General features: G+C 37.8%; 2 protein-coding genes, 1 long non-coding RNA gene and 1 pseudogene across 9 annotated transcripts; 3 read left to right on the forward strand and 1 right to left on the reverse strand.

Annotated features, from left to right (window-relative positions):
- Nucleotides 1-5331: 5331 nt before the first annotated feature.
- LOC137744090 (uncharacterized) lies at nucleotides 5332-9245 on the forward strand. 6 transcript variants are annotated; one of them, XM_068483952.2, is made up of 7 exons: nucleotides 5387-5570; nucleotides 6281-6296; nucleotides 6397-6592; nucleotides 6911-7092; nucleotides 7417-8172; nucleotides 8286-8363; nucleotides 8921-9245. In XM_068483952.2, the coding sequence occupies exons 3-7, from the start codon at nucleotides 6430-6432 to the stop codon at nucleotides 8969-8971; spliced, it is 1230 nt and encodes a 409-aa protein (XP_068340053.2). In that variant the 5' UTR covers nucleotides 5387-5570; nucleotides 6281-6296; nucleotides 6397-6429; the 3' UTR covers nucleotides 8972-9245. The 6 variants fall into 6 exon arrangements, with proteins under 6 accessions (XP_068340054.2, XP_068340053.2, XP_068340052.2 ...); XM_068483951.2 differs by having other exon boundaries at nucleotides 5387-5565; XM_088681826.1 differs by lacking the exon at nucleotides 5387-5570 and adding an exon at nucleotides 5594-5784.
- Nucleotides 9246-10871: 1626 nt separating this feature from the next.
- On the forward strand, nucleotides 10872-13783 carry LOC137744088 (putative disease resistance protein RGA1). Its single transcript, XM_068483947.2, has one exon. It carries the CDS (start codon nucleotides 11053-11055, stop codon nucleotides 13474-13476), a length of 2424 nt encoding a protein of 807 aa, XP_068340048.2. The 5' UTR covers nucleotides 10872-11052; the 3' UTR covers nucleotides 13477-13783.
- A 2447-nt stretch (nucleotides 13784-16230) lies between these two features.
- LOC137744245 (uncharacterized) lies at nucleotides 16231-22563 on the forward strand (annotated as a pseudogene). Its single transcript, XR_015954257.1, has 4 exons — nucleotides 16231-16398; nucleotides 16494-16747; nucleotides 22269-22455; nucleotides 22540-22563. The product of XR_015954257.1 is annotated as an uncharacterized LOC137744245 (transcript).
- Nucleotides 20126-21212, reverse strand: LOC148692229 (uncharacterized). Its single transcript, XR_015954017.1, has 2 exons — nucleotides 20729-21212; nucleotides 20126-20426 (listed from the first exon to the last, which is right to left on the reverse strand). It is a non-coding gene; the product is annotated as an uncharacterized LOC148692229 (long non-coding RNA).
- Nucleotides 22564-23039: the final 476 nt, after the last annotated feature.

The following is a 23039-nucleotide window of genomic DNA, read 5'->3' on the forward strand; positions in this document are numbered from 1 at the left end:
CACTAACACCTAGTTCAGTCTAATCTAGTCCCACTCAGTGAGGGCAAACAAACGCCCCGTTTAGACCATATCTAACTTTTGGATTAAAATTTAAAACTTCTAAGGTAGGAAATTTAAGTTCTTATCCGGCCAAATTTTTAATCTGAGATTATAAAATAATGAATTTAGGATCCTTTGTTATTTAAATAATTAAAAAAAAAAATTATATAGACTATTCTAATTAAATTTTATGAACATTTAACCTAAAAATATTTAGATTTTGATAAATATTAAAAAATCACTAAACCAACACGATAACTCGTGGAACACTATGAAAGTATAAACACATTAAAGAATTTTTTTAATTTATTTTAGTCATTGGATTTAAATTTGGACTGTTAATTTTTTTTTTACCATTGAATTTAATTATGTTAGGTCTTAGCGGTTTGATTCAATGAATTTATAAATATATATATAAAAATACACATATATGATGAGCACCCATTGACTTAGGGGGAATTATGATCTCAATTTGTCCCAAAAATGAGTTTTGGTTTAAAACTCATTTTGGCCCAAAGTTTAAAGCAAGTTGGGATAAGAGTAGGTCTCAGAATCAAAACTAAAAAGCTTAAAAAGGTAAATGAGATATGAGAGTTTACCTTCAACACATTTTTTATTAATTTTTATCCGTTAATTCTATTTAATTTATTTGATCTGACAATCGTAAATTAAAAAAATATGTTTAAATAATACCACCTAAAAAACTCACGTTGCGGCAAATTGAATAATAAATCATCTCGAATTTTGAATGGATCAATACTCTAATTGGGCCAAATTGTTTTTTTTTATTTTAAATTTTAATATTTGTGGTGACCCATTGAACTAAAACTTGCTATAAAAGTAATAGGGTTTTTGCAGAGTTGCAGGGAGTCTCAAACCAAGGAGGTTTCGTTTTGGTGAAATATTGGGGGGCAGTGTTTTTTACACCAACTGGGGCATGCCCGATTTGCTGTGGATATATGTGGATTTCATGATAGCCATACTCTTGTAGCATTGGCATTAATTATTAAAAAAAGTATTTTTCATTTCAATTTATAAGTTTCAATAATGGAGGTCTATAAACTGTTGATGTCAGCCGTCTGAACCCTAGCCTTCATCCTTCTTCAAACACGCCCAAACCCAAACCTGTATGCTCTGTTTTCGGAAAAAGTCTGTTTTATCGTTGTATATAATCATATATTTATATTTTAAATGATCAATTATATGATAAAAAAGATAAAATATAATTACATATAATTAGTGACGTTAAAAAACCTTTCATATAAACTGTGAGTTTTCTTGATCTTCGAAAAAATGGGCTGATTTAACGAATCCACTAACTGATTTATTTTTTAAAAAAGAAAAAAAATCTTTAAATATACTTCACATGTATCAACTACCAGAGTTAAATAACGGGCGAGACAGACTTAGCCTATCATTGCTCTTTGAATTATGTTTGTCGAAACATAGTGGATATATACAAATGGAAGATTGTTTTTTTCATCCCCTCATATTTGTGCGGTAACGATTAAACCACGTCAACATTTTATATTCTTATTGCTTTTTGTCTTATTATTTCTATAAGAAAATCAATATAAAATGTTGACGTGATTTAATCGTGACCATTCAAAATAGAAGGAGATAGAAAGAATATCCAAACAGAAAGACAGACAATCTGCCTCCAAGTTATAGTACCAAATGATAAAGTTGGACATTATAATGGGACCATGGGGGTTAATAGTCAAGGCTTGGTGGACAGAATTTCAAACCCTTTTCGTACCCAATGCTAAACTTGGAGAGTTCTTGGCCTCTTTCCGTATGAAACCGTTGCTGAAAATTGGTCCATTTACCTTTACAATTTCTTGATTTTGTTCAATACTACGGATGTCATAACTACTAAATTTAATTTTCTTAACTCTTCGATCTGTTATTTTCATTCTCAATCATATATTTACACACGATTCAATGTTACGCATTATTGAAGAAAAATGTTTTCCTATGTCATACTTCTTTCATAGTTTTTGTCCTCAAGTTTGCCTTGATTTATGCATTCCAATTATCAACCACACAAAAAATTCCCAAATGAAAAAGGATTGCGAAAGATATAATAGCAACTCTGAACTGTAATTTCTGAATGAATAGTAATTTTTGCACGCTGTTTTTTATACACCGATTTTGTTTTGTCTTACTGAATCACCTTCTACTTATTCACTCCAACTACTGCAAAAATAAATAAGTATACGAATGTACGAGAAATAAAAATAAGTATACGAATGTACGAGAAATAAAAATAAGTGATCACAAAAAGTTTGCGCTATCAGTGTGTTGCTTTATTTGGTAAATAAAAATGTAAAGATGGACTGGACCTTAAAAAAAATTCAGTGACTGACTGATTGGACCGATTGAGTGGATTGACATAGATGTAACCCTGCCACTCTCCCAGACTCTTTGTCTCACTCCCAATTTCATACACTCCGATTCCTCCCTCACATAGCCATTGAATTTTGATTTGACCAAACTTCACAACCAGAAACTGAACAAATACAGGCACCCAGTAAGAAAATAATGGATAAAGTGAAGAAAAGAAAGCAAAGGAATACATACGGACAATCATGGCCAATGCATATTTGACCGTCGGATTTGATCTAAGAGTTCTCGGTCACACACTTTAGCCCTTTGAATCAAATTTAACAGTTAAATATTTGTCAATATTGAGTGTTTGTAGGCACTTGAAAAAAATCGGAGAAAAAGTTGTAAATGAGCACATTTTTTTACACAATTTGAGGGTAAGTTAGACCAGATGATCAAGATAGTGCGCCTTCTCTCTTACGTGGAGTTTAAAATACCGCATTTGAAGAGAAAAAAAAAATCAAGAAAGGTATGATCCAAAAGATACAAGCTTGGTTTTAACAGGGCCTATAAGGAATATTTGTGATTCCAGCCCAGGTGAGAAACATTGGACTGGGCCCAAGAAGTATATCGATGATCCATGTTGGAGTATATGAGTCCAGGACCCACCCAAACATAGAGAAAATTGCCCAGGCAACAACAATGCGAATTAATCTTCGATGAGATGGAAAACATATAGCACAAGATGAAACTGCATTTTTATGTTGGTTTTCCATAACAGGTAAAATTGGAAAATAAGAAATGCGAGAGTCGATTTCTTATCATGAGTATTTAGGGTGAATGATACTCTTGAAAAATTGGATGAAATGATGGAAATACAAATCTCAATTGTTTGGGGATTTTATCGATTATTTCGTCAATAATTAATATTGTTGTCAATATTTGATCGATGTGTGTGCGTGTTTTTTAATTTATTATTATTAACAAAATTATTACAATAATTTAAAAAATATGAGAGTTTTGAACGTGAAATGTATAAATTCTTTGTTTTATTTATTATTTTTTTTTTTTTGAAGAATCAAAATGTGTAAAATCCTCATTTAGGTTAATTTCCCTAACTTCTAACTTAAAAGAGCATTACCCAACGCCTACGACGGTGATGGAGACTAAGTAGAGACTGACAGCTTAGTAGTATCTACTGTCATCATAGGCAATGTAAAGTTACATGAAACTTGAATTTGGTTATTTTAAAAGAATGACTTATACGACACGAGTAAACTGACACGTGACATCTTGCTAATGAGTTAAAGATATGTAAGCAAAAACTTATATTGATTTCATTAATAAATAACACCACTATAACAATGTAAAAATTTCTCATACTTTAGACGCACAACTTTCAATATTTTAATTTATTATAATAGTTATATATCAAAATCCAAACTCAGAATATCATCCCAACTTTCCCTTTTCTTTTCTTTTCTTTTTTGGCCAATAGTTTCTCCAACTATGGCCCAATCGGAATGGTTCCCGTGGTCATAATCAGATTCGACTTCAATTCACGGTTTCATTGCTTCGGAATAGGGAGCACCTGTGAATGAGAGTTTTGGTTATGAGCAATGAATGGAATGGATGAAATGACTATCTTAACCTCACTCGTGAGACTCATGGATAGACTATTTACAAAAGAATGACGGAAAACTTTAATTGTGAGCATAAATTCTAACAGATGTCACCACATGAGTTTAAATTTAATTTTTTTACCACACATACTATCTTCTCAATACCTTATAACTACGAAAACCATTTATGGCCTACATCAAAGTACAAACTCAGAATTTCATCCCGTTTTCCCTTTCTTTTTCTTTTTTGGTCAATAGCTTTCCCTTTTATTTTCTTTTCCTTGTTTCACAAAATTTTAATGCTCACCATCAGACTTTTGGCCCCACATGGATCACATGTGAATGTTATTCCTCAATTTAAATTTAATAATGTTATTCCTCTATTTAAATTTAATACATTTACATAACCATTTAGAGAAGTGCATGATAATTTTTCTAAGTAGCACCTCTCAACACATATTGTAAAGGATTAGTACAATGCAAGTGATTAGTAGCGCACTGAATTTCCACTTGATTGAAAAATGTCTTATGTTTGACTCACACGAATAAGAAAACAATATTAAACATAGGAAGTTTGATCCGTTATAAAAATATTTTGAAAAATCTTACAAAATTGATCAATTTACTATTTAAATTAATGAACTGGTCATACTCACAATTTAAATTAATGATATGTTAACCATTCAAATTTGTAATTTATTTTTTTTCAGTCAATTTAGCAAGTGTTTTTGTAAATATTTTAATTTTCCAAAGAAAAGAAAATTAGTGGACATTCACTTGCCAATCTCTCTTGCATACTTTTTATTTTAGTTTTTACCATCAAATTAAATATTTTAACATAATTGATGAACATAATTAAATAAATTATGACAAGTGGTCTAGTTAAATGTGGTAGAATTTCAAGTCAAGTTTGCTCTCTTGTCTTGTGTTTGAGACACGAAACCTGACAAAAGCACAAATGATTATTTGGTTGAAAGGTTTGTGAGCACGTGTACCATTAGTTTGACCGTGATGAGAAGTAGATTGAAATGTCTTTCGTCTTCCAAACCCTAATGAAATTTAATTCTGCCCTTTAGAATGTGGGATGCCTCATATTTTGGGCCAAAAAAAAAAAAAGAGGTGTGCTATCGACATATTTCTTTTTACTTCCTACACAATCTTTTAATTTGTAGTTGTTAGATCAACTAAATTAAAGAAATCAAAAGACATACATTAATAAGAGATGTATAAAAAAAGTAAAAATAAGTGTGAACATTTGAAAAAAAAAAAAAAAAAAAAGAGTCAAACGCACCCAAAAAACAGTCCAAACATAATTAAAGTGTGTTTTTCACAAAGAAAAAATGTTTCACATACCCAATTCGTGAGTTTCCATATTTGGGGCCTCCCACTAAAGTGCGCCCGGGTGTGTACGTAGCACAGCTGACTCTCAATTATGGTTCGTTCTTTATGAACTATAAGATTATAGGAGCCGTAGGATGAACTGACGGATCAATCTCGTCCCATTTCGCGCTTCTCGTATCCGTTTCCCGCAGAAAGATTCATCATTTCTCATAAAACCATTGGCAGAGACTCAAGGGTACGGTAATCACTCTCTCTCCCCCCTCTCTCTCTCTCTTAAGTTCTCAATTAATGTTCTGGAAAGGTAGAGATACTGAGTGTACTGCCTCTCTGAATCATACGGGTTTTTAATCAAGACGATGAGCTTGTTGATTGTAGGGTAGTAGCTCCACATTTCCATGGATTCTTAGGATTCTTACTCAATACACTGTTTTGACGTGCTTGTTTGATCAAAAAGGTAGAATGTTTTTGGGTTCTCTGAGTTACTCGGTTTGATCGAGATGACGAGCTTGAATTTTTGGCTAGTTGCAGAGTTTTCAGGGATTCTTGGGGTTCTTATATTAGAAACTGTTTTCAAGAACTTGGTTTTGTTAAAAGGTAACAGCTTTTTGGGTTAATGAAGTAAATAAAAATATGGGTAGTGCATATTTTTCGGGATTTCTTCTGAAAAGGTGTTATTTTGAGGATGGAGTTTTCAAAAATGGCGTTTTTTCTTCTTCTTCTGGTTCTGAAATTTGTGAAGCTATTTTGTGTTTCAAAAATGGCGTTTGATCATTCATTTTTTCTTTGTTCTCTACAACCATGTTTATAATCTTTTAAGTATCGTTATAACTGTACTCATTTGGAAATTTTGGCTGATTTCTGATGTATTTGGATGGCGGAATTCTTACGGCCTTTAGAGTTTCGGGTTAAACCCTAACCACTTTCCTTTCTTCAATTTCATGTCTATGCAGGTCTTGGAACCTCTGAGTATTCCCCCCTCCCAGTCCTATTTCATTCATTTGGTGGTAGACTGTATTTTGTCACAAATGATTCTGTATGTAGCACATGATCTTTATTTCTTTTTCAGGTTTGCGTTATAATTTCGACCTTTGTATCGAAAATGGGGGCTGGCAGGAAGACACAGACCTTTACTTTATCTTCCTCTCAAGACATGGCACCCTACTCTGCATCCATGAGGAATTTGCGGCGGAATAGCCTTGGTGGAGTCATCTTCGGTGCCACGAGATTCACAATTGACGAATGTCTATCTAAACAACTATTTGGTCAGTGTTCTTAGCTTTACTACTTGTTTGTTCCTAACTTCTGCATTTCCTGTTTTCGGTTTTTAATTTGGTTTAAGCCAGTTGTGTAGTGAATATGCGCCAATTCGTTTTTCCTTATCTGTGTTGCAAGTGCATTGCCAGCTTCACGTAAATTCCCTTTTCGCGAGCCTGAAAACAGTGTAGCCAGTTTATTAAGCACACAACTTTCTGCAAATGATGAACTTTGTCTGTTGCTTTCGTGCAATACTAGTGCTCATTTCATGTTTTAGTTTAGTTTCGGGTCAATGCACTCATGAGTTATGTTCAACATTCTTCCAGGCTTACCAGCTGCACACTATATGTATGTGAAGAACATTACTCGTGGCTTGCCACTTTTTCTCTTCAACTATTCCGATAGGAAGCTACATGGAATTTTTGAGGCTACTGGCCTTGGGCAAATGAATATCAATCCATACGGATGGAGCACTGATGGTTCAGAGAGAACGCAGTATCCTGCGCAGGTACAAAATAAATAGTTTCTCAAAATCGTTGTGATTGTCCTGAGTTATATCGTAGGTAAACAAGGGCTTGTTTGGGATTGCTTGTGTAGGAAGAATGTTTGCTCATAAGAGCTTTTGATAAAAAGTGATTTTGTTAGTTAGAAACACATTGAAATTTTTATTGAAAATCCAAGTGTTTTCTAAAACTTCTATGCCCCAGAAGCACTTTTAACTTTTTCTGCCAAACACAATACTTTTAGTTGTCAAAAAGCACTTTTAGCAATTTAGAACAAGTTAGTCAGGATGAGGCTTTTGTGCTGATATATTTTGTTTCCTACGTTTAAGGTTAAGTTCCATACGCGGATGCAATGCCGACCACTGCTTGAAAGCGAGTATAAAGACATCATTGCCGACAACTACTACACCGAGAGTCATTTCTGGTTTGAGCTTGATCACTCGCAAACAAGCAAGCTGACATCTAAGTTTGCATCTGTAAAAGTTGCTCCAAGTAATCCCGTACCACAGATACCTAAGTCATCATCTGTAAATGTTGCTCCAAGTACTTCTGTGCCACAAGGTACGCTGAATTGGAGAAAAGCTTGTTTTCCAGCTCCTCCCTCACATGATACAAAAGAACAACCTCCGGCTTCTCTTTCACATGACACAAAAGAGAAATGTCCGGCTTTTACTTCACATGACACAATAGAGGAACCTGAATGGCTTGAACCACTTACCTCGGAGACTGAGCATTTGAGTGATTCATGTCCGAATTGGGATGCCCCAATTTTATTTGGAAGATATAATGCATTGAATTCCCAATATGATGTGAAAGAGGCTGAACAAGTGGAGCAGGAATGGGTATACGGAAAACTGAAAGAGTTGGCTCTTCAATATGATCTTAACGGTGAATGTCAAGACATGTCTTTCTCTGGAAATGTTGACGATAGTGCTGTCTCAAATGAAATGACCTGGGAGGACACTGAGGAGTCAATGGCACCGTTGGGTTTAGATGAGAAGAGGCCAGAGAGTTCTCGCTCCTCATTTGAGCAGAAGAGCAGAGAGAGTTCCCGATCCTTCTCTGAGAATCCAATCATAACCAAGGTAGATGAACATTTTAGTAGTTTGTAAATCATAAATCCAATTAATGTTAGGTATCCTTGTTGTTTTTTTGTTTTAATTACAACCACTCTTATGTATTATTATGTTGGCATCAGTTGATTGAAGAGGTGGAGGAGCTCAAGGCTTCTAAGAAAGAACAATCTGTGAAGATCGGTTTATTGGAGCACAAGCTGGTAAGTAACACATGCTATGTTTGTTAAACATTCACTATATTTCGGTTTCTCTGCTTTTCTTCTTCTGCGGAGTCATCTAACCAACATTAAATAGCAAGTTAAGAATGCATTTGCTCATCAGTGGCACTGCATTGGTACCTAAGTAAAAATTCATAATACTAAATGAGTATTGAAGTCCCGGTTTATGCTTTCATATTAGCTTCTTCCTCAATCTGCAAAATAAGAGGTTGCCGGACAGGATCCCTGGTCCAGACCTGATGAAAGTTTTGTTTGAATGACTGCGTTTAACTGTTGTACGGAGAAATCGTCGGGAGCATACTCTTGTCGATAACAGTTCTGGTTTTAATTGTCTTCTTACTGTGAGTTTTGGCGTTCCTGCTGCATTGGTCTTTAAGCCGATTAAGATAACTCAATTAACGAATAAACAAAAACTGAGAGTTGCATTTTTTGCTACAACAAAAAAGGCAGATTAAACTGTGAAATTAGTCAATGCTGTGTAATCGACTTCATTGATCTTATTCCTCTTGTGACTTTGGATTTCTGTTCCGGTATTTCAGAAGAAGGTGGAGCTTGAAATTCAGCAGTTAAAAGTTTGGTATGAAGGTTGAATCGGAGTCCATACCTTAGAAGTTGTATGTGGTACATGACATGGGAGGCAAGGGTAGAGAAGCTGGAGAATGAAGGCATGGAGGCATGGTTGATTGTATATGCCACTGACAATTATATAGTTTGTATTATCAAATTAAGCTAGTACTAATCTACCATAACCTTTTTCTGGGGTGCGTATAATCTCTTCTATAAGTGCCTAAATGGTACATTGATCTGTTTTGTGAATGTTTTTACTTACGAGAAGAAATCATCTTTTCTTTTGATCGTAAGAAAGGATAGTGATTTTTTTAGGAAGTTGAGGTGCCTCGTTGCAATCAATTGGCAAAGGAAGAGTGAATCAACTATTTTCAAGCCTTTGCAGAGTTCTTTAATTTTAGATGTGGGATTCGCATGCTCAACAATTTTTTCCAGTCATGTCCGCTTGCACTCTCGCCATGTTTTTATACTTCGACTTTCTTTTGTTTTTTATTCAATATAAAGGGCTAAATAGGGAGTTCCAAGTCATTTCCCTATGATATTTAATGAAAACTGATTTTCACATTGCCTTTTGTTTACCTTATATATATATATATATATATATTATATTTACATTTTTATTTTCTTTTGAATTATTTAATTTAAAAGTTAAAAATAGGTGCGGAAATTATTTTGCTTGATTATATTGTATTAGATGTAATATCCCACATCTTCTAGGGGAGTCGATCTTGTAAGTCTTATATGTATATTCCCATCTCTACCTAGCACGAAGCTTTTTGGGAGCTCACTGGCTTCGGGTTCCATCGAAACTCCGAAGTTAAGCAAGTAGCGGACAAGAGCAAACCCATGATGGGTGACCCACTAAGAAGTTCACGTGTGAGTTTCTAGAAACAAAACCATGAGGGCGTGGTTGGGGCCTAAAGAAGACAATATCGTGTTACGGTGGAGTCGAGCCCGATATGTGATGGGAGCTCGGACCAGAATGTGACATTAACACATGATCATCTGATCTAGTAGAACTCAAGCTTAATTCACTCAATTGGAGAGGCTATGGTTCAAATTCATAAACAATAGTTGGAAAAAAGTGTCAGCATACACAACTTGTGAATGAAAAATACTTTTCTACATTTGGAAGGAAAAAAGTGTGAGCATATACTAACCTGTGAATGAAAAATAATTTGCTATGATTTTCACACTTTTGTTTTTCTTGTTACACTCTTCCTCTTATTTTTGCCTCGCGATTATTCTTTAATTTATCAAATCAAAGTCTAGAAATTAAAGCAAGCGACTAAGGGGGTGAAGCTTTCGCCCTCTTGCATTCACTTTCTCGGCAAGGTCACTTCCCTTGTCAAAGACTCAGAGTAGTTTTCTCTGTATTTATTTTTTACAAGGAAAGAGATACTAAACACAATAGTTATCTGAATCATCTGAATAGGGTGTTGGGTTACCACCCAAAGTTCCGAGTTTGAAACTTTCCATTTTTTAAATTATTGTAATAGTTTCGAATTCTCTCATTTCTCTTAATAATAATAATTTAGAAAAAATGTACTATTAATTCCAAATTTAAAAAAATATGGTTCATCTTTTATTCTTTTTTTTTTTTTTTGACACTAGCTTGTGCTCCAAGTTCCTAAACCCTAGATTGGATGAATGGGTTTTCTCGTCTTTATTTATTCTCAAGAATATGTTTTTAATCATTCATCTCTTGCTTGATTCCGCAGTTTACACGCCCGTTTAACTGCGTTCGATAGATTCCAATCCGTTGTCCTTTTAATGGATTAGATAAATGGGAAATCAACATTCCAATCTCTCAGAAATGTTATGGGAATAAGTTTTCTCCATGCACACGTCAAGGATGTCTTCCAAATTATTATATAATACGGCTCGAGTAGTCTTCTTTATTGGCAACCCCCTCGACGTCGACGGGAAATCTTTTAAAATCTTTCTAAATCTCTGATGATTGTCCTATGCCACCCACCCTACACCTCGAGTAATCTTTCTTTACTGTAGAACCCTCACCGTCGGCTATTTAAACGCATATTCACAATCAATTTGTATATATCCATACCTTCACTACGAACCACCATCATTGTACTCAGCTTAAATGGCTGAACTTGCCTTTGATTTGGCAGTCAGACTCACGGAGAAGCTAGGCTCCCTTGCTTACGACGAGATTTGCTTGGCATGGGCGGTTCAATCCGATCTGAGAAAGCTTGAGCGCACCATGTCCACCATCAGAGATGTGCTCTTGGATGCTGAAGAGAAGCAAGCAAATAACAAGCAGCTACGCAGTTGGCTCAGACAAGTTAAAAATGTGTTTCTTGATGCCGAGGATGTGTTGGATGAGTTTGAGTGTGAAGCCCTGCGAAAGCAAGTGGTGCAAAAATTTCATGGTACATGTAGAAAGGTACGTCGTTTCTTCTCCCGGTCTAATGCTGTTGCATTCCGTTTGAGGGTAGCTCATGAAATCCAAGAGTTATGGGAGAGGTTAGAAGAGCTTAAAGCCAATAAGTTTATCTTTGATTCTCTCACTAGTCATAGTAAAGGTTACTGTGATGACCATGATAGCAATCTGAAGTACGTGATCAAGGCGAGAGAGACACACTCTTTCGTCCGTGCTTCGGAGGTTGTTGGTAGAGGGCTTCAGAAAGAAGCGATAGTAAACTGTTTGATTGAGCAAGGTGACGATCATGTCTCCATTATTCCTGTAGTTGGAATGGGAGGTTTAGGCAAGACTACACTTGCCCAGTTGGTGTACAATGATACAAGAGTCATTAAGAATTTTGAATTGAGGATTTGGCAGTATGTGTCACTAGATTTTGATATTGCTAGATTGACAAAAGAGATTCTTAGTTCTGTATTGGGTACAAAAATTAGTGAGAAATTGTCTCTGAATCAGTTGCAAGAAAAACTACGAGATGCTTTGAAGGATAAGAATTTTTTACTTGTGTTAGATGATGTGTGGAACGAAGATGCATATAAATGGGGTGAGTTGAGAGATTTGTTGGTAGAGGGGGCCAAATTAGGAAGTAAGATTTTAGTGACAACCCGTAATGTTTCAGTTGCTTCCATCATGGGAACAGTTCCGACAAACATTAATTTGCAAAATCTCTCGGAAGAGGATTGCATGTCCTTGTTTGTGAAATGTGCATTTAAAGGAGGAGAAGAGAGAGAACATCCAAACCTCTTTGAAATTGGAAAAGATATTGTGGGAAAGTGTGGAGGGGTCCCCTTAGCGGTGAAAATTTTAGGATGTCAACTTTACTCAAAGACTGATGAGCGGGAATGGAAAATGATACGGGATTCTGCAATATGGGAATTAGAAAGAGAGGGAGTTGCTCACGTTTTACCTGCTTTGAGACTCAGTTATACTCATTTGCCTCCCCATTTGAAAAGATGTCTTGCTTATTGTTCACTTCTTCCAAGGACACACGAGTGGCATGATAGCAGGCTATTGATCAAATTTTGGATGGTAAATGGAATCCTTGAATCTCATGATCATGGGAATCTGGAGTTGGAAGATATTGGTGAGCTATATTTTAAAGAGTTATGGGAGAGGTCGTTCTTTCAAAATGTTGAAGATTTTAGTCTATACTGCAAATTTGATATGCATGACCTTATCCATGACCTCGTACGATCAGTTGCACAAGATGAGTGCTTTGTAGTAGACTTTGAAGGCACCAAAGAAATCTCTGAAAATGTTAGACATTGGTCATTTTGGGAACCTGAACAAAATGTTTCATCAATCTTGCATAAGCGGAACAGGTTGCGATCTATAATTGCGGAAAGTACAGATATCAATGAATCCTTCCTTCAGACTTGCTTTTCAAGATTCAAGTATTTGCGGACGCTTCTTCTAAGAGATACAACATTTGAAGCTTTTCCAAGTTCCATTGTTTCCTTGAAGCATCTGAGAGACCTGGATTTAAGTGGAAATGAAAGAATCAGGAAACTCCCTGATGCAGTTTGTAAGTTGCAAAGCTTGAAAATTCTACGTGTTGAGGGATGTGTGAATCTTGAAGAATTGCCTAGAGATATAAGCAAGTTGATCAGCCTTAGGTGGCTTGAGATAACTACAAAGCAAACAAGTTTTCCAGACAATGGAGTGGGATGCATGAAATCACTTCGGCATCTTTCTATTGGGGATTGTGGTAATCTAACCTCTTTGCCACGTGATATGAGTTATCTTGGCGCATTACACACTCTAATTATTGGCAATTGTGAGCAGCTTGATTTGGCGAACGGAAACTACCAACTAATTCCATTGAGGCTCCGAAGTTTGCTTATTACTGGAGTACCAAGGATGGTGGCATTGCCTGAATGGTTGCAGGGAGCTGCTAACACCCTACGAGTCTTGTGTATTTGGGATTGTGAAAACTTGGATGCATTACCTGAGTGGTTGACAAGTTTCACATCCCTTAGAATACTTGACCTTTGCGAGTGTCCAAAATTGGTTTCTCTACCCGAAGGGATGCATCCTCTCGAAGTTAAAATAAAGGATTGTCCTCAATTGAAGAGGGGAATCTAGTGCGAAATCGACGAAGATTGGCAAAAGATTTCTCATGTTCAAGGAGGCTGGGTCTGCTATATTTCCCATCTATCTCCAAGTTTCTTCTGCTGTGTCTTGATTTGATTTTGAGTTGTGTTTTGTTTTGGCAGCTCACTTGGCTTGTCTTGGGACTGCCTTGTTTGATTGTATCATGCTTTAATTCGTTTTGCTTTAGTTTGTGCTGCTTGTTTCTCTTAACCTTTGAGTTTGTAAGTACCAATGTGTACGTTCTTTTTTTCTTTTATTTACAGTTTTCAATTATGAATATATGTCGGATAAAACTCAAGAACTCTCCTGCTCTATCTAATCTAATGTTGTATAATCAAGTTGATCGATCTCATTCTGTACTCTGAAGACTCAAGTAATGGTTGTTTCTGTTTGTAGTATATACCACTCACAGTTATAGTTTAAATTAACACTAGTTTGTTGTAAGTCTACCATTGAGCAGTCATCACTGAAACCACTAGTTGTTACTATAAGACCATAACAAGTTTCAACGTAGATTTTTACACTTAAATTTTATCTGTTTGCACTTCATTTATGCTTATTATATAAATAAAATAATGTGAGCACAAACAGATAAATACAGAGTGTGAAAATTATCACATTTCCTAATGCAAATTTTATTTGACTACTTAGAATGAAACGTTTGTATTTTAGACCAAATTATTTTAATGATATTTTAGGACAGACCAACTCTAACCCATTGAGCCTCACTTCAAGCCATTATCTTTTTGGACTCTTTAAGGCCTAATGGTTCTTTTGCTTTTTGGTTTTGTGGTTTTCATAAGTTCTTTTTATTTATATTTTATTATTTTGTTTTGATCAATTTTTACCCTTTGATTGAATGGCCTAAAAAAGAAAATTTAGTTTTCGCAATTAGCAATAAGTTAAAAACGACAAGTTCACCGGAAAATTAAAAATTTTTGAACAACTTGAATTTAATCCATCAGTCCTTTTACTTTTTATTATTCACAATCACACTGTAAGTTAAAGACGACAAGATCACTCATGTGACATTGCCCAATTTTATTTCTCACTTTTGGAAAGAAAAAAAGAAAAGAATAATGTTAGATGAAGAAAAGATTGAAGAAATTTAGCCTTATTTAATACGTTGTTATTATATTTGAGACAATTCATCTAATAAAGTACATAATCGTTTAGTCTAGCGGTACTCAAACTCACTCTATTGAGAGGCTTTAAATTCATAATCTTGAACACTAATTGTTAAAAAAATAAAATCAAAGTGGTAGCGCACATACAAAGTTTAGTTGTCACAGTTTGATACGTGTGCACAAATTCTATCATTGTGTTTTTTAACAAATGTACATACATGGATTATTTGTTCTATACATTTGAATGACTAATTGATCTACATTGAAATGATTTTTATTTGGAAATATCATCTATTGGAAGAATGCAAGTATGTTTTATTGCCAAAATAGGTAAGTAAGAGCTGAAGTTGGTTTATTTTTGCGATCTGGCGTTCCCTTTCTCGGCAAGTCCCTTCGTCCACCTTCAACCCTTGTCAAACACTCACTGTACGGTACTCTCTCTCCTCTCTCTCTGATTGTTTTCTGTCTCTGTATTTATTTTTTACACGAAAATAGCTAAATGTACTGGTTATCTGAATCATCTGGTTTGATCAAGAAGAAAAGCTTTTGCCTTTTTTATTTTTTTATTTTTTTATTTGTTGCAGAGTTCCATGAAATTCTTAGGGTTCTAGGGTGATACATTGTTTCGATGATTTTTGTTTTAAACAAGATATAATCTTTTTGGTTTTTTAAATAATAGATTAGTGCTTTTGTGCCTATATCTTTCTTTTTTTCTAGTCAAAGCCTGAATAGTTCATCCGTTAGAAAAAGTTTATTGGACACGGTTTTCCCCATATAAACATTCTCCAACTTTTCCCATGCTTCCTAGGCAGTCATCTTTTCGGTGATGTGTGACCGAACTGATCTTGTGAGATGGATCTCGATAAAACTCTTGGCCTTCTAGAGAACCTTAGTCCATGCTGCCTATGTCATGTTTTCCGGCTTCTCACCATTGAGTACATCATCCAAATCCTGTTGCATCAGTACGTTCTTCATCATCCTTTGCCAGTCTGTGAAGTCATCCTTGCCGTCAAAGGGCTTTAACGCAGGTACTTGATCCGCATTCATCTTCCCTTTTGACATCGTAGAACACCTTGATCCTAGCTCTTGATACCAAATGTTGAAAAACCCGCACACTAGAGCTTGTTCTTTAATGTAACCAACGACAATAGACTAAACTAGCAAATATTAGAAAACTTAGAAACACATAAGAATTATACTGGTTCGGAAGAACTTTTGTCTACGTCCAGTTGTGATTTCTCTCACCGCTCCTTTGATTAATAATAGAGATTACAGAACTTTTGCAAACTCTAGAACTAATCTCAAAACTCTTGGTTGTCTGGATGTTTTCTTTCTCTGTAAAAATCAGCCTTCCTGCACCCTATTTATAGGACATAGGGTTGGCTTACATGTCCCAAGCTGATTGAATTCCTATTTCCAAGTGGATTAGGAAATAACACTTATCCAAATCCAAATAGACTTCTAGAAATCCAAATAGACTTCTAGAAATCCAAACCTAAATTGAATAAGGAAACTGAAATTCTTTCCTAATCCCTCTAGGACAAGAATTGGTATACTTCTACGTTTCCTAAAACAATCCTAAACCAACTAGGACATATTTGACGAGCCAAAATCCTAACAGCGGTGCCCTTCTCTGAGAGAGAAAAAGGGTAGCTTAGCTGCAGCTACGACAAACAACAAATTTTTTGCAATGGGTGATGGGAACAGAGTTGATTGCTTTGCAGATGTTGAGATGCTTGATTTAGCCGTGGGACGATGGATCCGTACACAGTCAATGTTACAAAAGGTAATATATATTTAGTCGCTTTCCCTATGATGTGTTTTTCTTGTTCAAAAAGTTTACCTCGTGGCCCTTGATTTGCGCTTCTTTTGTTGTTCCAGCGTATGGCTCTTGCTGCGGTAGAACTCAAAGGTGTGCTTTATGCCACCGGTGGATATGATGGGAATAGTTATTTGAAGTAAGATATTGAACCTCCTTTCTATTGTTTAGTTTTCCTATATCGATGGTTGACTTGAAATGTTTGCATCTCAGCTCTGTTGATAGATTCTGACCCCAGAGAACGCAGTTGGACCAAAATTGCCTCTATGCATTCGAAAAGAAGCTGCGATTCATCGGTTGTTCTTAATGAAAAAATGTAAGTACATTTCTTTGACTTGTTTCAATCAGCATCTCAGACAACTTAGACATGTATATTCCGCTAAATGCATAACTCATGCAGATAATTTGACATGAGAACTTGTCATGAACTTAGACAGGTAATGAATTTTTCCGCCTTTGCTTGATCTGATAAGACATTCGTTTTCGATTGAGAACTTGTCATAAAGTTAGACATAAATCACTTCTTTTGTTGACCATCTCTGTAGAAAAAGGTATGTAGGCTAAAAAATATATTTGTTATTGATACGTGAATGTAGAAAAATGGAAGAGAATGCTTATGGAAGAGAATGCAAATGGAAGAGAATGCTTATTTTTTCATTATGTTTCTCTACAAGATTACAAGGATATATATACATGATACAAGTGTGTAGGTAGGACAAGGTAGCCGTCCTAGTGTGTAGGTAGGACGGCTGTAGAGGACAAGGTAGCCGTCCTAGTGTGTAGGTAGGACAAGGTAGGACGGCTTGACGACTGTAGGACGGCTTGACGGCTGTAGGACGACTTGACGGCTATAGGACGGCTGTAGGACGGCTAGTGTGTAGGTAGGACAAGGTAGGACGGCTTGACGGCTGTAGGACGGCTTATTCTTCCAATAATAATATTATATACAATTACACAAGGACTCCAATCATATTCCTTATTTGTCTAACACTCCCCCTCAAGTTGGAGAGTGGATGTCAAGAACTCCCAACTTGCGTAACATACTCGAAAACTTTTCTTTCCCAAGAGGTTTGGTAAACAAGTCTGCCAACTGTTGTGCCGTACCCACATGCTTGGTCTCTATTGTGCCATCTACAATCTTATCTCGTATAAAGTGACAATCCATCTCAATGTGACGAGTTCGTTCATGAAAAACAGGATTGGCAGCTATATGTAACGCTGCTTGATTATCACAAAATAAAATGGAAGGACCATCCAAAGGAATGTTCAAATCCTTCAACAAAAAACGAAGCCAAACTATCTCGCAACAAGCACCTGCCATGGCCCTATATTCCGCCTCTGCTGAAGAGAGCGAAACGGTTTTCTGTCGTTTCGTCCGCCAAGAAATCAAAGAACCGCCCAAGAATACACAATACCCAGTAGTCGAACGGCGAGTGATAGGGCAACCTGCCCAATCAGAATCACAAAACGCAGTTAACTTGGTCTGGTTGTCAGAACGAAATAATAAACCTTGACCTGGAGTAGCCTTCAAATAACGAACAATACGAAGCGCAGCATCCATATGAGATATCCTTGGCTCGTGCATAAAACGGCTTAGAACATGCACAGAATAGGTGATATCCGGCCGAGTGATAGTGAGATATATTAACCGACCTACTAATCGTCGATACTTTTCAGGATCCTTGAGAAGTTCTCCTTTATCAGATAATTTTGTGTCATCCATAGGAAAAGCAATGGGTCGTGCTCCCAAAAAACCATAGTCCTTGAGAATCTCTAATGCATACTTGCGTTGAGAAATATAAATCCCTTGTTTGGAACGAGAAACCTCAATACCCAAAAAATATTTTAAATCACCAAGGTCTTTTATCCGAAAATGATCACGGAGAAAAGACTTCAGAGAATTAATGGCACTAGCATCATTGCCTGTAATCACAATATCATCCACATAAATGAGCAAAGCTGTGAAAGAAATACCAGACTTTTTAGTGAACAATGAATAGTCAGCTTTGGATTGTTGAAAACCGGCAGAAATGATGGCACTAGTGAATTTGGCAAACCATTGGCGAGAAGCCTGCTTAAGACCATAAAGTGACTTGTGAAGGCGACACACAAGATTCTCCCCCTGTCGCCGAAGACCAGGAGGAGGAGACATATAGATTTCTTCATGTAAGTCACCATGTAAGAAAGCATTATTAACATCAAGCTGATGAAGAGACCAAGACTGACTAGCAGCAAGAGCAAGAAGACAACGCACCGTAATCATCTTAGCAGTAGGAGAAAAAGTGTCATGATAATCAATACCTTCAGCCCGAGTAAAGCCTTTAGCAACCAAACGAGCTTTGTAGCGGTCAATAGAGCCATCGGAATTGTGCTTGAGTTTGTACACCCACTTACAACCAATGGGAATTTTGCCAGGGGGCAAGGAAGTTAAAGTCCAAGTATCATTAGCATGTAAAGCTTGAAGCTCCTCAGTCATAGCACGTTGCCAATTGGGGTCAGTGGCAGCCTCGGCAAAGGAGGAAGGCTCCACAGTCCGACTGACAGAGTTAATGTAAGAAAAATGCCTGGGAGAGTAACGGTGATAAGAGAGAAAATTACAAAGTGGATATCGCGTACCTTGTGTAGAACCGGGTTGCGAAGTCGAAGATGGGTGGGATGGCAGAATCACCTGCGAGCAAACGTAGTCTTTTAAATAGGGTGGAGGTTTATGGGCACGGGAAGAGGTGCGGGGAAGGGGAGGATTGGTAGGTAGTGGGGGGGTAGGGATGTCCGTGGGTAAAAGGGTGAAAGGTAAGGAAGTAGCGGGGGGGGGGGGAAGGAGGGGATACCGAGAGGGCAGGGGCATGGGGAAGAACGGGTAATGGGGCAGCAAGGGAATCTGTGGGAGGCGTGGAAGGGGAGGAAGGTGGAGGAGGGTGAGGCGTCGGGGCAGGAAGGGGTGGGTTATATGTAAAGTCCAGAGGGGGTGGGATGGGTAGGGTAGGCGAAGAGGATGGGATAGGAGGGTGAGAAACGGCATAAGGGAAAGTAGTTTCATGAAAGATGACGTCTCGACTAGTGAAAATGCGGTGATTGTCGAGATCGTAAAGGGTATAGGCCTTTTGTCCATGAGGATAACCGAGAAAAATGCAACGATGAGCCCGAGGGGAAAATTTGGTGGTGGGAATGACAGAGGTGGCATATGCCAGACAACCAAAGACGCGGAAGTGGTCATAAGATGGGGTTTTCGAAAAGAGAACCTCAAATGGGGATTTATGATGGAGAAGACGGGTAGGGAGACGATTGATGAGATAAGTAGCGGTAAGAACACATTCCCCCCAAAACTTGATAGGAAGATGGGATTGAAAACGAAGGGCGCGAGCGGTTTCAAGAAGATGACGATGTTTTCTTTCAACAACGCCATTTTGTTGGGGGGTATAAACACAAGAAGTTTGTAAAAGCACCCCATGATCAGAGAAAAAACTACGAAGAGATAAAAATTCACCACCATTGTCAGTACGAATGCATTGGATGGTAGTGCGGAATTGGGTAGTGACATAAGCAAAAAAATCCTTAATTAATTGTTGAGTGTCGGATTTATGTTTCATGAGGAAGACCCACGTAAAGCGAGAAAAATCATCCACAATGGTTAAGAAATAATGAGCACCAGAAAGAGAAGAGGATTGACGATTCGGGCCCCAAATATCACAATGAATTAAAGCAAAAGGGAAAGTGGATGAAATTGAACTCAAAAGAAAAGGTTGACGAGTTTGTTTTGCCAACGGACAAACATCACAAATATGACTAGAATCAAAAGTGCAATTAAGAGAACTAGATGCTAAAGCTTGCAAACGAGTGGAGGAGGGGTGACCAAGACGCCTATGCCAGAGGGAGGAGGGGATGGTAATGATGTTGCAGAGAGGTTGACGGGTGGGGAGAGAAGAGGTAAGGGCCACAAGGTAATACAGATCGCCACGTCGCTTACCCACACCAATCATCGCCTTCGAAACCAAGTCCTGCAAAACACACCAAGAAGGAAAGAAGGTTATGGAACACGATAATCCATCTGTAAGTTTACCAACCGATAAAAGGTCCACTCGGAAATTAGGGACACATAAAACATCCTTCAAAGTAACTGATGAATTTAAAGGAAGAGTGCCGGTAAAAGTAATGGGAGCAGAAGCACCACTAGGCAAAGAAACAGGCGGCAAATGTGAAGGAGAGCGATTAACCAAACATGAAGCGGAAGAAGTAATATGATCCGTAGCACCACTGTCAAGAATCCATTGACCATGACGAGAGGTGACAGGTAACAAACCTTGGGCAAAATCAGTAGTGAGCACGGCATTGGCCTGAGGAGGGGTGGTGGTGTCACGTAGAGCAGCTAGAACACGGGAGTGCTGCTCGGCAGAGAGGTCAGGCATGGCAAGCTGCAAGTCATGCAAAGTGGGCTGGGCCCCGTGCACTTGGTGGGTCACTGGAGTAGAAGAGGAGGCGGGGGCCTGGGTGCCTTGCACGTGATGGGCTTGGGTGAAATTATGAGGCCGGGAAGCAGAAAACCGTGGCTGCCAGGGAGGACTGGAAGGTGCATGACTGCGGGAAGAACTGGAAGCAGTGGCACGGCGCGGTGGTCGCCACGGTTGGCCATGGAGGGGATGGGCAACGGGATAGCCATGAAGTTTATGGCAGGTGTCTCGGGTATGATAATCAAAATTGCAGTAGGTGCAGTGGAGGGGAGGACGAGCAAAGGAGGGACGGGACGGGCCACGAACAGCCATGGGAACGGCAGAGAAAGCTGCCGAAAAAAAAAATTAGGGCTAGGGTTATAAACCTGCTCTGTATACCATGTAGAAAAAGGTATGTAGGCTAAAAAATATATTTGTTATTGATACGTGAATGTAGAAAAATGGAAGAGAATGCAAATGGAAGAGAATGCTTATGGAAGAGAATGCAAATGGAAGAGAATGCTTATTTTTTCATTATGTTTCTCTACAAGATTACAAGGATATATATACATGATACAAGTGTGTAGGTAGGACAAGGTAGCCGTCCTAGTGTGTAGGTAGGACGGCTGTAGAGGACAAGGTAGCCGTCCTAGTGTGTAGGTAGGACAAGGTAGGACGGCTTGACGACTGTAGGACGGCTTGACGGCTGTAGGACGACTTGACGGCTATAGGACGGCTGTAGGACGGCTTGACGGCTGTAGGACGGCTAGTGTGTAGGTAGGACAAGGTAGGACGGCTTGACGGCTGTAGGACGGCTTATTCTTCCAATAATAATAATATTATATACAATTACACAAGGACTTCAATCATATTCCTTATTTGTCTAACAATCTCTGCACAAGATAGTCCATGGTTGCTCCACTGTACTATTGCCCGGTTGCCCAAATCACTTAAGGCATTACTTGCTGTCAAGATTCAGTTGGATTAGTGATGCAGAATAAATGTATGTTAAACCCTAATTTCTGGTTACCTGGTTCTACATCAATTAGCTAACTCACTATATTAAATCGACATCAAAGGATGGGATGGGATTAGTCTCGGGGGAAACTTATCCCTCCCAATCTTACCAGTTTTGCTGGGATTGGAATGAATTAGTTTCCATCATGTTCTACCCTTAACTTCGACAAAAATTTGAAGTTGAAATCCGTTTCTTCATTTCATGTACATCGAGTCTATGGAGTTCTCCAATGCAATCCAATCATTGACACCAAACAAGGCCTTAAGAAAATATACAGGCATTAGATTTTTGGTTGGTGTGATCTGATCAGATCCACCTTTTAAATTTAAAACCTGACAAGTTTCCGTTTTATTTTGTTCAATTTTGGTGTTTAACTTGTTTTTTCACTTTTGCAGATATGTTCTGGGAGGCTTTGATGGAGATTCACTGGTCCAGAGCGTGGAAAGTTTTGATCCACGGCTTGGGTCATGGATGCCGGCTGAACCAATGTATTTCCCCAGGGGATATCCAGCAGCTGCTATTGTCGAAGATACCATGTATGTAATCGGGGGGATGAAAGACGATGAAAACATAGCAGAGACGGTAAGTTTCATTTTACAATGTTTCCAGTTCCCATCAGTATGCACAACTTTTGTGGGTAATTTTGACAGTAGTATAAAATGGTAGGTCGAATACTACTACGAGGGGTAAGATTGGCGGGAAATGGCCACGGTGACCATCGGTAAAAGGTGTTTCATGTCCGCGGCTGCTTTTTCGACCTGATCGTGCAATGTTCAGAGGTGTTAACTTAGACATGAAAGTCTTGTGGTCCATCAAATGTGTTTTTAGTGTTGCATGAATCGCTTTCGAAAAGAAAAACAAGAAGCGATTTGACCAATAGAATGGGGACTTACATATACTCTTGGAATGCCACTTTGACGTCACACACAAATAATAATATCATGTGAAAAAAAATTAAAACACATGAAATTAGTAGTCCTAGATGTCAAAGTAGCATCCTGAGGGTTACAACTCATGTATAGGGCCAACTACTGTAGAATCCATAAAAGGGTGCACTATTTAAGGATCGACTTGGGCCGGTTCATGAATCTATAAAAGGGTGCACTAATTGTTTGAGGTCCATAACTCAAGTAAGATGGGCCAGCTCCTAAACTATGGGTGGGCTT

This window comes from Pyrus communis, chromosome 12, assembly GCF_041283825.1.
Source record: "Pyrus communis isolate YQ-2024b chromosome 12, ASM4128382v1, whole genome shotgun sequence".
NCBI classification, from domain to species: Eukaryota; Viridiplantae; Streptophyta; class Magnoliopsida; order Rosales; family Rosaceae; genus Pyrus; species Pyrus communis.

What these genes read in the sequence shown, in the direction of transcription:
- LOC137744088 (XM_068483947.2), top strand. Translation starts at nt 11,053, where the DNA reads ATGGCTGAACTTGCCTTTGATTTGGCAGTCAGACTCACGGAGAAGCTA.
- LOC137744090 (XM_068483953.2), top strand. Translation starts at nt 6,430, where the DNA reads ATGGGGGCTGGCAGGAAGACACAGACCTTTACTTTATCTTCCTCTCAA. An exon ending in AGAATCCAATCATAACCAAG is followed by an intron (nt 8,173 to 8,285) that starts GTAGATGAACAT and finishes TGTTGGCATCAG; the next exon opens with TTGATTGAAGAGGTGGAGGA. An exon ending in GTTTATTGGAGCACAAGCTG is followed by an intron (nt 8,364 to 8,920) that starts GTAAGTAACACA and finishes CCGGTATTTCAG; the next exon opens with AAGAAGGTGGAGCTTGAAAT.